Raw genomic sequence first — 15,221 nt, forward strand, 5'->3', positions numbered from 1 at the left:
TAGGACCCCAGCCCCCTTGGCTGCGTGGAGCTGAGGTGAAATTGTGTTACCTGGATCACCTGACCAGTGTTCCTGGAAGCAGTGTGCTAATCTGTTCGCCAGATCTGTACTTTAATGTCTGCTTAGTTTTTGTTTTCTTTTGAAAATGTAATATTCAACAATAAGTATTTACATTTTGAATAATGTAATATTTCATTCCAACATAGCTCATTATTTGATATGACAGAGAGACGTTAGAGTATTATGTAACTTGGAATACACCACAGGTCTAACCGGTGCTTCAGAATGTACACACTGGACCAGCTGAGCCTGTTCAATTCAATTCACTGAGAATTCAATAATACAATCCCTAATATACCTGATTCTAACCCTAACCTAAAACATAGTCTTACCCTCAAACAGCCAATGGAAGAAGAAATGAAGAACCACAGTTTCTTTACTCTCAAAGTCTAAAACTGTTGCTGGCAGTTACAATTACAAGGGCGCACACACACACACACACACGCACACAGAGAGTCATAAGCAAACATGTCCTTCAGCCTGCAGTGTTTCTCCACATAGACTGAACTTGCTGTTACGAGACTCAAAGCCACCGTTAACAAGACAGTGACATACAGTGACTGCTGGGTGGACCCACTGAATACAACACAACGTCCTACCCAGCCCCCAGGTTTCTGTGCATGGTCTACATTTTGACATGAAGCTGACGGCACTAGGAGTGAAGTATACTGATCAAAAGATGAATTTATTACCCATGTAACTGCAGACGTATCTGCATTGATCAAGTGTTTCCGTTCATCTGAAAAGCTCATGAAGCTTCTTTTGAGCGTCAGGGCTTCACATGACTGTTATCACTGGCATGGAAGAATCCAAGAGAGAAGTCCAAGACTTAAAAAAGGAAATCTCAGTACTGACAGACGATAACACAAGAATTCTGTAGAGGCCAAAAGCTGACAGTTCAGGTATCTAAGTGACTACATCGGTAGACATACCAGTTGATAAATAATTCAAGTTGAGAGCAAAACACCCTAACTTCCAATTAGCTGGCAGTAAACAACAGGAACACTAAGGAGTTGAAAAAATCTAATTATATAGCAAAGTGAAAGATAAATAGAAAAGCAAAAGTTGCTTTTACAACACTGGTATGTTACAGTTTGAGTAAGCCAATGACACATCACACAAATGCTCTTCTTATCAGCTCAGGCTAAACACAATATACAGTCCATTTAAAGTTATTTGTATGCAAATAAGTCTTCCCCAACTTTCTGCATGAACCCACCATCCAGTTAGAAATGTCTTCCTGAAGTGAAAACACATTTTGTGCAAGTTCAGCCATGGTATCATAAGCAGGCAAGCTAAAAAACCTAATTCTTATTTTAATCTTCAAAAGGTGAGACTGATGTAAAGATCTTTCCTCTGGCCGTCCATCATCAGGTCTCTTGACCTGAACTTCTACCAAAAGGTTCCTGATCAAAACAGAAAATGTATATTTTATTATTCATGGTAGCCCTTTATTTGTCTGAGCGGATGTTGAAAGGTGGGACGTCCTGCTCCACCTCAGGGGCCACTATCATACAAGTTACTGTCCTATATAACACTCCCACAGTAGAATAGTTTCACACCCACTTACAGTACATTTTTGCACATTATTAGAGCTACTCTGCAGCACACAACCAACTACACAGACTCACTTACAGTCTCTGCTGGCACTTAGAAACACCCCTTTGGTCACTTTCTACAATAGCATTATTAATATACGTCTCACTGTAACAGTCAACCCTCCACACAGCTCTTACATGAAACAAATGTGCTTCAGCGTATCATGTGAAAAGGTGTCTTTATTAGCAAAAAGACAGATTTCAGTTCTTCTTAAAACCACAACAATCAGTACAAATCAATGAGTCAATCTGAGTTGTGAGAAGAAGCGTGTTGCTTTGGCAGGCTGGGAGAGAACCATGTGAATATGTACGATACTGATCATCAGTCTGTTTATATAAGGCAGAATTTAAAGCTTTACTTTGTGCATGAACAAAACTCTGTTGATGTTTTTTGTAACAAAATCCTCCCAGCTCATGCGTCACTCCTGAGCTGGTAATGTGACAGCAGGAGGTCGAGGACAGAGAGGAGATGGTGCTTCGGTTTAAAGACGGTGTTGCTGTTGGATGGACCGGTTCTACTTAAAGCTGCTGTAGGCATTGTTGTCGTTTAAGTTAACTTCCTGTCTGTTTTTCAGTTAGCAGTCTCCTCCCTCCTCTCTACGTCACCACACTTGCACGACTCCGTCCTTTTTTTCGAGGCAGCTCTCTTTGCCTTTCTTCAAGTGTTTTTCATCGCTGGGCCTGTTTGCTGGTGTAAGCCATCACCACAGGAGGACAGGACTGCTCTCAGACAGGACCGCTTCTTTAGTTTGAGTTCTCTGTCCTGACCGGACAAAGTGGGCAGGGATACCAGAAATGTCTTTTGTCTTTTTCTGGTCGGTTGCTTAGTAACAGAAAATACAATGAACGAGGCAGAGAAACGTGACGACTCTTCACAGAATCGTTTATCTCTTTTTTCTGTCATGGTATTATCAGTGTCTGTATTTTCACAAATATGAACAATATAACATCCATTCTTTTAACTTAACAATAACACATACTCCAAGTTCACATTTGCCAACGATGCTACAAACGCTCATAAACTTGTGCGTCTGCATCATCGTTTACAAAAATCTCCATTTCTGCCTGTTCAGTGACATCAGAGGTCTGAACATCTTCACCCTGGAGGAAGTTTTCCAAAAGCTCTGTTTTCAATGAGCGTACAGAAGGCCAAAATGAAGAGAAAAGGCTTTGTTTTTTAAAATACATGTGCACGTGTGGAATATTGGACCAGGATTGGTTTAGAAACTATGTATGATGTCACAGATCATAGAAAGTGAGCTCTGAGAAACTGGCAGGCTGTTTTCACATTCATTGCTCAAACTCTGCGCACACAGCATCCTACACATTGTGCTTTAGGAACACGGCGGTGCAACATGTCGGACTCAGTGGAAGAGGAGCCGCTCATTCTAAGGTAATAAAAACACAACCATTCGTCGCCCCCTGGTTTGTACTGTTTCAAATAGCAGTGAGAAATGATATATGAGGTCCAGCTGGAGGAACAGATCCATGTGTTTAAAGGCTGATTAGACACCAGGCTGCGTTTATTAGGCAGGGCTGAAGTCAGTGTGAAGGTGGTGTAGAGGCTGTGATGTTAACTGCACCTCAGTACCACCAGCTGCTGATCTCAGTATGGAGCTTCAGTCATGTGATGACAGCTGAGCCTGATCCAGTAAGGTAGTGAGGGAGCTTTGAGCTCATTTTGTCACACTGATGTTGACTGATTGATGCTGACTGATCTCCCACAGCAGGGTCGTATCACAGTTAACATGACAGCAGCAGGTTCATGTAAACCGTGAGGAGGAGAGGGCTGGGGTCATGTGATCAGGACCAGGTCTCACTCTGGAATTGGCCCGTCCTCTCCATGGCTGTCAGCATCTGCTCAGCGTCCTCGGCGGAAACGCCCCCCTCCTGCTGGAACACCTCCTTCAGAGCGTCACACACGCTGGCTGGCATCTGTTTGGCGTTGCTGCACAGAGAGACACTCAGTGTTTGTACTGTCTGCTGTTTAACACAGCAAATACAAAACTTAAGTTACATGCCAACATGAAACACATCAATTGGTGGATTTATTTCAGTTTTGTTAAGTAAAATGTGAGCAGGCGTAGTGTCATCTTCCAAACGTGCAGCATTGGATTTGTGGTCTGTCTCTTCCATGGGAAGCTCTTCATGAAGGGATTCTTTGAGTCCAGTATGAAGACTTCACTGCACCACACTGTTGTTGAAGATGACTCAAAAATATGAACCTATCCTGAACACCCAGATGTAAACAAAGGAGAAGTTTTCTCCGTGGACTCACCCAGCGATGTAAAAGCAGGCACCTCGATTGGCTATCAGGTCCCACAGGAGCTCAGCGTTCTCTCTCACTCGCTGCTGCACATACACTTTCTCCTCCTGAGATACACACACATTAATGTCAAGATTAACACACACAGACACAGAGACACACATACACACAGACAGACACAGTGCACGTAGACACTGCAGGGAAGTTAAGAACAGTGTTGAGACTAACGCCGTTAGAATAAACGCGATTACGTAACGCCGTTACATTCCTCTGTAATTTGTAATCTAATTAATTACTTTATCCAGCGTTACTAACGCCGTTTCCGTTACTAACATGACTTGTGTTGCCGTTACTAAAATCGGGGCCCCAGCGCAATCATGGTAAAAAAAAAAAAGCCTGCAGCCAGCATGAGTTCTAGGCTATTGTTTTTTCTTTTCTTCCTTTCCTCCTCCTCACTTCATAAGCGGGCTGCAGAGTAGAGAGCACACTAGTACAACACGGTTTCGATAAATACCAAGGATAAGACAGGTCATGTTTTGCGGATATGGAACAAGGAAGTAACTGACTTGACGATGTATAGCTGCGTGACATCATTGACGAATCCTTGTAGGAGTTTATTTTACACACAAACCGACGTAGCTTCTGTGCGGCGCACACACACAACTTTCGACCGGTAAAACCAAAGTGATAGACAGAGAAGAAATGGCGAGTACAGAAAAGGAGGATAAAGTGGGAAAGTCGGCGTTTAGCAAGTGGAAATATAAACACTCTACTCTATGAAACTGGCGTGTGAAACATGCTTCTAAAAAGCCGAATTCTTTGACATATTACTTTGTTTTAGTAACGCAAAAATTACTTTTCCTAGTAATTAGTTACTTTTATAATAGAGTAATTGAGTTACTAACTCAATTACTTTTTTAAGAAGTAATTTGTAATTGTAATTAGTTACTTTTTCAAAGTAATTTGCCCATCACTGGTTAAGAAACAGTTAACTCTGAGCTGAAAAAGGTCTTTTTTCATTTTATTTCTAGGGCAGGAGTTTGCAAACTTTCTTTTTATACCTGGAGACATTTAAAGGGCCACACACACCGAACTGACATCAAAGAATTTGCGGCAATGAACGCAGTCTGTTGTGTCGCCTTACATCTGCTGTATCTCAGCCAAAGAGCTGCACTTGAACACACCACAGAGACGACAGCTGACGGCCAACTAGCTTGAACATTCTGCACCTGTGTGAGAGGAAATACCTCTCATTACCACCAGGTGGCAGTAGTCTGTATCTGTCATTCAAAATGGGAAACTGAAGACCGTGGATAATCACATTTTTGTTATGATATGATGAAATCATTGTTACTACAGTGACAGGCTCAGGAGTCTTCCCTTCTTTCCTTTCTTCTGTTTTAGTTCACAGATTTGCGTAGCTGAACAGCCAATCAGAGTGATTCCTCTCACCATCAGGCTCTGCGGCTGATTCTCCACCAACTAGTGCCAATGATGCAGGACACACCGCAACAACAAGGGCCACAGACGCTCAGCGATGGCTGCGACACTGGCTGACAGCCGGCTGTTGACCTCGTGTGTCAGGCCCTAACCCGGGAATTCCACTGGTTGCATGTACGTTGCAGCTCTGCTATGATTTTGCTCCGTCGTTCGTCATCCCCCACCAGTCTTGAGAGCATCACAGCACAGCACTGCCGGACAGCTGGAGTTGCGAGACCGAGGAGTTCCCGCAATAATTACAGAATCACACGCGACCGCAGAAGTGCTTGGATTTGTCTCTTTTTTGAGGTTTTTGTGCTGGCGTCAACACCGAGTGTTTTATTATGAAAATTAACCAGATGTTATGATGTTGTTTTGGTGTCTGACTTCCTGTCAGCTCTGTGCTGAATTTGGCTGAATTGATACGCCATGCTCCGGCATCCGGCAGAAGTAGAATAGAAGCCTGCTACGGAAGGGAACGGACTGCAGGAGCTATGGAGCAGATACGCAACGCAGTGGAGCCAGTGGAAGTGCACACATAGACTAGATTTAAACCTATCAGCTCTGCTGCTGTGGCTGAGCGGAGATGGACCGAACACGGATCTGGTGGAATTCAGGGGTAACAGTTATGATGAAACGGCACCATGTTGAGCTTGATAATGGCTGACTTTTGCACCAAAGTGTGGTGATATAAAAAAGACTGAGGAAGATACAGACAGTCTGAGGGCAGACATCATGCTAATGATGGGCTGATGACTATTTTCACCAGGACTGTTTCATTTTTCTACAAACTAATACTACAATCACATCATGTGTAGTTCTTTGGTATTCGTTGTGTTGCTATTAAGTTAACCTTGAGTGTGTGTGTGTGTGTGTGTGTGTGTGTGTGTGTGTGTGTGTGTGTGTGTGTGTGTGTGCGTGAGACCTGGTCTCGTGAGAAGGCAGTGAAGAGGCGCAGGTGTCCAGCCTTCATCATCTCCTCCCAATCTGACCTGAAGAAGAAGTCTTTGGACTCGGAGCGACAGCCGAAGAACAGGACATTGGCTGCAGAGCAGGAGGACGAGGAGGAGGACAGGTGTATTGTCAGAGCTGTGAGATGTGATGAAGTGAGCGAATACATCGGAGAGGTAAAGATCTCACCGTTTTTCCCCTCAGCGGTCCTCTCCTGTAGGGCCGACCTGAAGGGGGCCACTCCTGTTCCGGGTCCAACCATTATCACAGGGGTGTCCTTCTCTTTAGGGAACCTCATAGTTCCCTTCTTCACCCACAGAGGCACATACACGTCCCCTGCAACAGCGTCCAGTCCAACACAATAAATCATTTTTGCATCAGGAGTATTTTTCTTTCAGTTGTGTGTTTGTTTTTTATAAATGCAGGAGGATCACAGTATGTAATTTGTGAATATATGTGATCATATTTTGTGATATATTTCATGTTCAACTGTTGTCTTGTTTATTCAGTGTGATGTACATTTACAAAGCACTAATGTAATCAGAACCACAGTCATGTCAGCACCCTGCTGCTCTCTCTTTCTCTATTGAAGGACTAGTTTGGCAGTCACTTTTTCTGACTAAGCTATCAGCAATGTATCTCAACACTTACTGCGTAGATTTTTCAAATTAAAAGCCTTCCTGGTCAAACCCTCACTGTTCCTAACATGTTATAAATATGAAACATCTACAGGAAGTGTTGAGCCTCACTGACGGTCGAGGGTCACTTGGTGTTAATAAGTCAGTGACAGCAGTATTTGCTGGTGCCAGTTGAATGATTTGGTTTCTGCCCTGATGTGAACGTTGCGGTCTGAATGTGAATGAACTCCTGATGTGTTTTGATTTGGAATTGTTGCTGCAGTGTGTGGAGATGTTCCCACACCAGCTGCTGCCTGTGATGGCCACAGACTCTTGTTGCTCTTCGGCCTGGAGCTGCTTATTATTACTGATTTTGGAGACCGTTAGTTTGACTTCTCAGACTTCTGCACATATGCTTCTGCGGTTATAAAAATAGTTTGTGTTGTTTTTTGAAAGTCAAACAATCGATATTACCAATAAAACCTGATCAAATCAAATTGTTTGAATCTCACAAGGAAACTACCAGAGTGTTGTTGATTTGAGTGCACAAATAAGTGAGTGTGTGTTTTTGTGTTAAAGTGAGAAAGTGACAGCAGCAGAATGGCGGCGTGACTGTTGTTGTACTGTGGAAATGTAAATTTTCAGCAGTTGGCCTTCATGTGTTCGTTATTAATTAAAGGTCTGGTGTGTAGGATTTAGTGGCATCTCACGGTGAGGTTGCAGACTGCAACCAACTGAATACCCCACCTCTCCCTTTCCAAGCATGTAGAAGAGCCTATGGTCACCTTCAAGTTAGGTAAAAATGTGAACCCCCCCCCCCTCTATAGTCAGTGTTTGGTTTGTCCATTCTGGGCTACTGTAATAACAGTGGTAAAAACATGATTTCAGTCCCAAAATCCTCCAAATCCTACACACTGGAGCTTTTAAACTAAACAGTTATTGTTTAATAGTTATTATTTTATTTTTCAAACTCTAAATTCATTCAGATTAAGGTGATACTCATCCATCTGTGCACATGGAAACTTTGTTTGTGGCACAGAATGTTTGGGCCATTTCACAATGAACAGGCTCATACGAGTGGCTCCTGCATGAGGCCTAATGTGTGGACACCTCCTTTCTTGTGCGGTGACAGACCTTGTTCAGGGTTCAGGGAGGCTAACCAGGTGGAGCAGAGGCCTTGACGTGGTTTGAACATCTTGGTTTTATAACGAACCACAGCTACCAGGATTTGAAGCCTCTGTGGGTGAGCCTGTGTGAGGAGAGAACTTTTTTAGAAAAAGACAGATCAACAACAGAAAAACACATTTATGTGTCTCTAACACTCACTGATTGTCATAGCATTAAAATACTTGTGACACATAATGAGCTACCTGGAGAGAGGAGGCGATGGAGAATGAGCGAGGCTGGATCTCAGGGAACAGATCCAGGAGATAGTCTACTTTCAGTTCTGCTGTAGTGTGGGGGAAATCTGCCAAGACCTGCAGCAGCAAGAGCACAGTGAACTCAGTGAGCAGGTCAAAGAACAGGTTTGTATGATTCAAGCTTCTATGTGTAGGATTTGAACATCTTTGATCCCTACTTGTAGTGACAGAAAGAGACTGAGGCAGACAGCACTGATCTGACTGAGATTACTGTAAAAGTCATCAGTAAGAAGCTCATTCAAAGTGTCAGCTGAAATCATTGACGAGACCATGCTCTGAGCTCACAGCCAAGCACTGACTCTAACCCTGAGCCTTCACCTCCAGTGCTGTGCGTCTGGGCCGGTTGCAGTAGCTGTGCAGCTCCTCCTGGCCTGCTGCTGAGCTGAACTCCACCAGCTTCTCGAGCTCCAGCTCGTTGGTGGTGAATGTGGACAGCAGCTCAAAGAAGGAACGGCGAGGCACAGCGGCGATGTCCAGGTATCTCTCCACCAGGTGGCGCACAGTGCAGGGCTGAGGAAGCCTGGCTGGAACTGAGAGGTTCATTCAAGAAACGGTCATTTTGCCATCCATCGAGGCTACACAACTCTGCTTTAAAACTGCACTAATCAGCACATTTATTATGACAGTGGATCAAAACACTATGAGTAACATAAAACACACAGAGAATTATCACCCAGCTAGCAGTCCCGCTTTAGCCTCTTTCAGCTCATTGTTTTGGTTTTATCAAAATTCTTTACTATGAACTCAATGTCATTGATGGACACACACACACACACACACACCTACCAGCAGTGTTGTCTGTGGCCCTGAGAGTGAACCTGGCCTCAGGATCTAACCTCAGCAGCTGACAGAACTCCTGTACGTCCTCTGGTGCATTACAGGGAAACATCATCACAACGTCACCTGCAGCAAACCTACACAGCAACAAACACACAGCTAATGATGGGTCAAGTCCAACAAGGCACACCACGTTCATTTTAAATTCAAAAGCAGAAGAAAACAACTACATGCTTCAGGATATCCACAACATGAACACTGAGTTAATACATTTATTACACTGTTATTATATTACAGTGATCTCAGTACAGGTCACACAGCTGTCTCTCTCTTTCACTTTAGATTTGTGTTGTGTTGAAAGTGTTACAGAAACAAACAGGTTCGACCTCGTACGATTACTGTCATGACTTTCACATCGAAGTGACCAGGGTGCTTACTGAGACAAGAGACTGACATGTTAACTGTTGTCAGAATAGCATGTCTGAAGTGGGTCCACATTACTCACTCAATGTTGGATCCAGTGATGTCGAACTCAATGTGCCTGACGTCCTGAAAGTGTGACATGTCTGTCACTCTCCTATTAGACACCAGTCTGGAGGGGAAGGGATGGGACTGGGAGGGGACAGTTTGCTCTGTGGGAATCCTCAGCCTGTCCTCTGTCTCCTCTGTCACGTCATCCAGGAAGTGGCAAGTGTAGGTTGGAGGGAGCCTGCCCCGAGGAAACGAGCAAAAAACAATCCGACTGAGTGCGATTCAACTGAACACCCAAACACACAACCAGCTGTCAATCAAAATATGCAACAACAGAATGACATGCAGTGTCAGGTCAAGTGGATACTCACGCTTCATCTTCCCTCAGTGGAATCACATCAGCCAGAGACGGGTACAGAGCAAACACTTTCCCCCACAATGATGTGAGCCACGGGTCGATCACAGCGTCTGACCTGGTTCACATTCACACACACAAACACAAACACATGTTGAGCTGAGCAAACACACACTTCTGGCTAGAAACATCTGTTACATGTCATCTCTCTCTCCCCACATGTCCTGTCTCTCTCTGGTCTGATAAACTGATAAACTCCATCAGTGAAACATTCACAGTCATGTCAAACACCTCCCGCTAGGATTTTCAACATTAAAAGCCCTTGAGCAGCTAAAAGGTAATGGGTGTCCTTTACTTTGCAACATGTCCAGGAACTGTTAGATGTGATTGTTGCTGATTTATTGTCAAAGATGAAGCAATTGGAATTCATTAGTAAATAAAAACATGGTGTGACTGAGACGCTGAAGGCAGCCGAGTGGAGCGTCAGACATGACTTTGTGGTTCTTACAGTACCATATGGAAGACTGAATCTACCATATGGACTTTTTAAATCTGGCTCTGACTTTGTTCAAGCAGCTCTGGCCATTATGTTACTGTCGTAGCATTTATGTGCCACCAGATGACAGGCTCGCTCTGAGCTGACGTGTTTTGGAGCCACAGACTGTGAAGTAATGACTGGGCAGTGGAGCCACAGTATCAGCCTAGGTCCTACTCATATTTCCTCCTGTTAAATCCACCCCCTGTATTAGCATCAAATAACTAATTAAAACCAAACTTATTCCAAAAATGAAGGTTCCGAATGAATCATGGACAGGGCTGGGTCGAGATGTTTGGGCTTTACCTATTTATTGAAAACATCAACGACATGTGTTTTCATGTGGCTTCATCAGATTCTCTCTGTTCTTAACGGAATAAAAATAAACATTGGAGGTGTTATTGTCAATATATGCTTGTTTTGTCTTGTGATGTAAGTGAGATCACTATGAAAAAATAAAAAATATACAATGAGAGAAAGAAAGAAGTTTGCTTTCATGGTTCAAGAGTTATGAGCCACAGTTTAAAGTGCTTTATAACTGGCCACATGGTGGCAGTGTTGGGTCTGGATCTACACCAAAACCTCATCCCTTTGTAAACTGAGTGCATACTACTAAAATGTGTGATGTAGCTCTGAGACAGAGGTGAAACAAACAGAGAATCGCTAAGTACAGCTGTCAGTTATGAGACTGATACTGTGTGATATTGTTATTATTATTATGTCCAGTACTCAGTATTGCTTAGCACACAGTACAATTCCTGTAAAATGCAGCAGAAAAACAAAAATAAATGAAATAAAAATACAATCTGAGCTTCATTTTTCCTCCCAGTGAATCAAGTATCCCATGATCCACCACTTCCCTCAGACGTGGTGTTTCTTACCCCAGGTCGTGTTGGTCGTCTGCCAGCCCAACGGGCAGCAGCGTACTGGCACCCAGCTGCATGAGGCGCTTATGAAGCTTCTTAGCCACAAAATTAAACCTAAGGATGAAAGTGGTTGATGCTTTTATACAACAGACCATGAGTCACTCTGAATGTCTACTGTGACAAGTGAAAAGCTGAGAAGGACTGACTTTGGATAGGAGGAGTCCCCCAGGCCCAGAATGGCACAGTCCAGCCGACTCAGAGAGCCAACAGGCAGAGACTTCCTAAAGATAAACCTCCAGAAGTTCTTTGAAGGAAGCAGACAGAAAGACACACGTGAACAGGGTCCGACCTTTACTATTTACTCTATGTGATTAAAGAGGATTAGGGCCACTGTACAAATAATCTGAGTACTGACTTTAACTATTCCTGGATTTGTTTGATCAGTCATGGATGTAACATTTTACTGACTCAAGAAAAAAGCACACAGGAGCTCCAGAGGCCTTATTTAAAGGACAGGTCCAAACACTTAATCATTGTTCTTCTTACCATTTGTCTTTTTGTTATCGGTCTCATTACCTTCATGTTGTCTGGAGGGTCTCCTTGGCCAGTGGTGGCGCACACAAAAATAACCAGAGGCTCTGAGATCAAGTTGGCCTGTTGGATGAGAGGAAACACACATGAGGGCACAGAGCTGTCATGTGGCTCATGCAGGCTTTGTAACAACACCACTACTCACCACATTGTAAGTATCCAGAGGCAACACCTGAACCTGCAGCTGCCTCCTCCGGCCCTGCCGAGCTATCCTCTGGGCCGTGTCCTGGGCCGTGCCGGTCTGGCTCCCGTACAGGACCCGCAGGGTGGGCTCCGACATGACGACCGACAGACAACGTTACAAAAGTACTCCGTTACTTTAGAAGGACTTCGACTGGAAACAAACACATGAAGAGCAGCTTAAAGAAATGCTGCCAGTGTGTATGCGATGGTGGGTTAATAACAGCATTATGTCCGATTGGATTCTTTGTATTATTCTAACAGTTTCATCATATTATTGCCATGGCGTGTGTTCACTTCCTGATGTCTCAGAGAGCTGCCTGTCATATCGTCAGTGACGTCATCACGTATGGCGTCGTATTTGACCAAAGATTGTTGTTCTTACAGCGGAGAATACAAGTAACACTGACCTTGACATACAGTTAACATTACAACTACATTAGCAGTCAGCAGGCTAGTTAGCCGCTAATACAGTACAGTCAGATATCTAAATCCCACATGTCGCCTACACCGAGGAAACTTGCTACCTGCCGCTGCTACATGCCGCTGCTGCTACATGTCGCTGTTGCTACCTGGCTGCCGCTGCTACCTGCCGCTGTTGCCGCCGCCGCTGCCGTCAACAACACTTCGATAAAGCTGGCAGCTGATCTGGCTATTGAGACCCGACACCGGCAGCTTCTCATGTGCTGTGTCCGAAATCACTCACTCATTCACTACTCCCTTCTCCCTACATAGAGAGATAAGTGTAGTGGACTATATAGTGAGCTCTACAAGCTCAACTGAAAATCTTTCGGACACTTTCGGACACTACTCTTGGCGCTGTTAATTACGTCATCGCTGTCGCACAATTAAAACGTACCACATTAATGTCGTCTCACGCAATACTTTTCCGTTTACTACTGCATTTTGTTAAATTAGAGGCTTTTGATTACTGTCCTGTAATTTTTATTTTCGTATTTTGTTTTCTATTTAAGCATATTTTCATATTTTATTCTCTTGGCTCTTTAGTAACAGCACGTTACATTGTAACCTACTGGAATGTTTAATTATATGCTGTTCGTTTTACACTTAATTTTTTTTTTTTAAATGAATGTAGGAAGCCATTTAAATTACCTTGTTTATGTGTAATAAAATAAACAATGGAATAAACTTGCCTCGTGACTGTTGTACTGCTCCACAACTCATGAATTTGTCTCGCGCCTGTCATCCAACAGCTAACTACGAGCAATTCACCGGGAAAAAAACTTGCCGTTATTTAGAAAACAGCTCCCGTAGCTCTATCGATATGCCGTCTAATATCAATCTGGCCGTGTTTCTTTTAACAATAATTCAATAATTGATGATACGGAGGAGAATTAGAATTGCGAGAGAGAGAGAGAAAGGAGAAGACGTGCTGCTCTTGTAAGACTAGCAAGACGTCGTCAAATTGTAAGTGATAGCCTACTTTTTAGTGCCTTTTTATTTAAAATAGATATATTATTTTTGATTTCTCTGAACAATAAACTATCCTCCGTCAAACTACACCCCCTGCTGGCGAAAACTTTTACACACAGCATAATTGGTTTTCATAGCCTACCACAGTGCTTTTGTCAACAACAGCGGTATTGTCACTTTTCACTCAGCTTTTAGTCACACACTGTACTAGCCATCATTAATAAATGGCGAATTAAGCTTTACTTATTAAACGATCTATGTACATTTTCTAGGTAAAGCTGCAACCATCTCTATTACTTAAGTTTAAATATTAATTTACCATTTATCAATGATAGTTGCATCTTTCTACAAGCAGCCAAATAATGTTTATAGATGATTTACAAAACAATTATCATTGATAAACAGGAAAGCCTTTTGTCATCACTTTTATCAACATCATCATTATAGTCAGGTTCATTATATTTAGATTTTAACCTTTGTGGGACATTTTTGGGGATTTGCTAAACTATAGGCCTACATTTTTGGAAAGGTTATTGTATAAGGAGTCAGAAAATCAATGTTTGCATTTGCTCAGATGTCTATATCACGGCCATATTGAAGTTTAAAAAATGGCCACCGTAAAATTTAAAATCATATCCTATGCTTTATAAATATTTGAATGGAGCCTCTAGAATTGTGAAAGCCATACACTGAGTAGTGTGTTGAATATCCAGGTATGTGTTAAAAAAATGTACATTTTGTTACAGGTACAGACATCAGAGATTCATGCCCTACAATCAAACCAGGAGGAGACAGACACCCGTGTTGTCCTGTACCTCCACCAGGCTGTCGAGTGGGGGTGCAAGTCCAGCGTGGTGAGGACCCCTGACACCGACATACTACTAATCCTCCTCTACCATGCCAGCAGGATCAACCTCACCATATTTCTTGACCACGGCACTGGCCTGCATCGTAAGCTAGTGAATGTGTCTGAGCTAACTGAGTCTCTGGGATCTGAGTACTGCACCACTCTTCTGGGATACGATGTCTTTTCTGGGGAAGATTGCACCAGTGCTTTCAACGGCAAAGGAGAAGTAACTCCCTTGAAGAAGCTGCAGCAAAACCCACGATTCCAGAAGGCTTTCAGGCAGCTTGGCACATTGTGGCAGGTTGCCGATATGCTCCAACAGGAGATAGAGTCCTTCACCTGTGTCATGTATGGCCATGGTCAAAACAGAATTACCATACTGTTATCCACAGTGAACATCAGCAGCTCAGGTGATAAACAGAGATAAGAGGAGAGAAACATAAATCATAGCTTCTCATTTCTTTAACAATCATGTCTGAAGACATATCCTGTGGTCGTGGAAGAGATGTCACTCTGTTTCAGAAGGTCGAATTATTGGCCTGCATCAAGCAAAGAAAACAACTAAGGAGATGCTGAAACTACTAAAATTGGGTTAAGAACTGTCCAACGCATTAAAACCTCATCTTAAAATCAATTCAATTAAATTTTAAAAAATACACGTTTGGTAAAATCAAATAGTATACAATCTACAGTAGAACTCACGGCTAAGTTTAATAGTGAAAGTAAGAGCATTTCCACACACACAATGTGAAGAGAACTGAAGGGATTGGGAC

At 43.1% G+C, this 15,221-nt stretch overlaps 1 protein-coding gene across 3 annotated transcripts; it reads right to left on the minus strand.

Moving 5' to 3' along the window:
* Positions 1 to 1,820: 1,820 nt before the first annotated feature.
* Positions 1,821 to 12,979, minus strand: ndor1 (NADPH dependent diflavin oxidoreductase 1). 3 transcript variants are annotated; one of them, XM_084382479.1, is made up of 15 exons: positions 12,757 to 12,979; positions 12,133 to 12,321; positions 11,973 to 12,050; positions 11,603 to 11,700; positions 11,412 to 11,510; positions 10,012 to 10,113; positions 9,675 to 9,878; positions 9,179 to 9,306; positions 8,711 to 8,922; positions 8,342 to 8,449; positions 8,106 to 8,220; positions 6,544 to 6,690; positions 6,329 to 6,447; positions 3,937 to 4,031; positions 1,821 to 3,606 (listed from the first exon to the last, which is right to left on the minus strand). In XM_084382479.1, the coding sequence occupies exons 2-15, from the start codon at positions 12,265 to 12,267 to the stop codon at positions 3,462 to 3,464; spliced, it is 1,785 nt and encodes a 594-aa protein (XP_084238605.1). In that variant the 5' UTR covers positions 12,268 to 12,321; positions 12,757 to 12,979; the 3' UTR covers positions 1,821 to 3,461. The 3 variants fall into 3 exon arrangements, with proteins under 3 accessions (XP_084238605.1, XP_084238604.1, XP_084238603.1); XM_084382478.1 differs by having other exon boundaries at positions 12,740 to 12,979; XM_084382477.1 differs by having other exon boundaries at positions 12,695 to 12,979.
* Between the last annotated feature and the right edge of the window lie 2,242 nt (positions 12,980 to 15,221).

Source organism: Pagrus pagrus, assembly GCF_965226575.1.
Source record: "Pagrus pagrus genome assembly, chromosome: 19".
NCBI lineage: Eukaryota > Metazoa > Chordata > Actinopteri > Spariformes > Sparidae > Pagrus > Pagrus pagrus.

Excerpts from the sequence above, each read along its gene's own strand:
- ndor1 (XM_084382479.1), bottom strand. The coding sequence starts at position 12,267 with ATGTCGGAGCCCACCCTGCGGGTCCTGTACGGGAGCCAGACCGGCACG. Across the intron at positions 9,307-9,674 it reads ATCACTGGATCCAACATTGA|GTTTGCTGCAGGTGACGTTG; the intron begins GTGAGTAATGTG and ends GTTGCTGTGTAG. Across the intron at positions 8,221-8,341 it reads CCATCGCCTCCTCTCTCCAG|GCTCACCCACAGAGGCTTCA; the intron begins GTAGCTCATTAT and ends CTCCTCACACAG.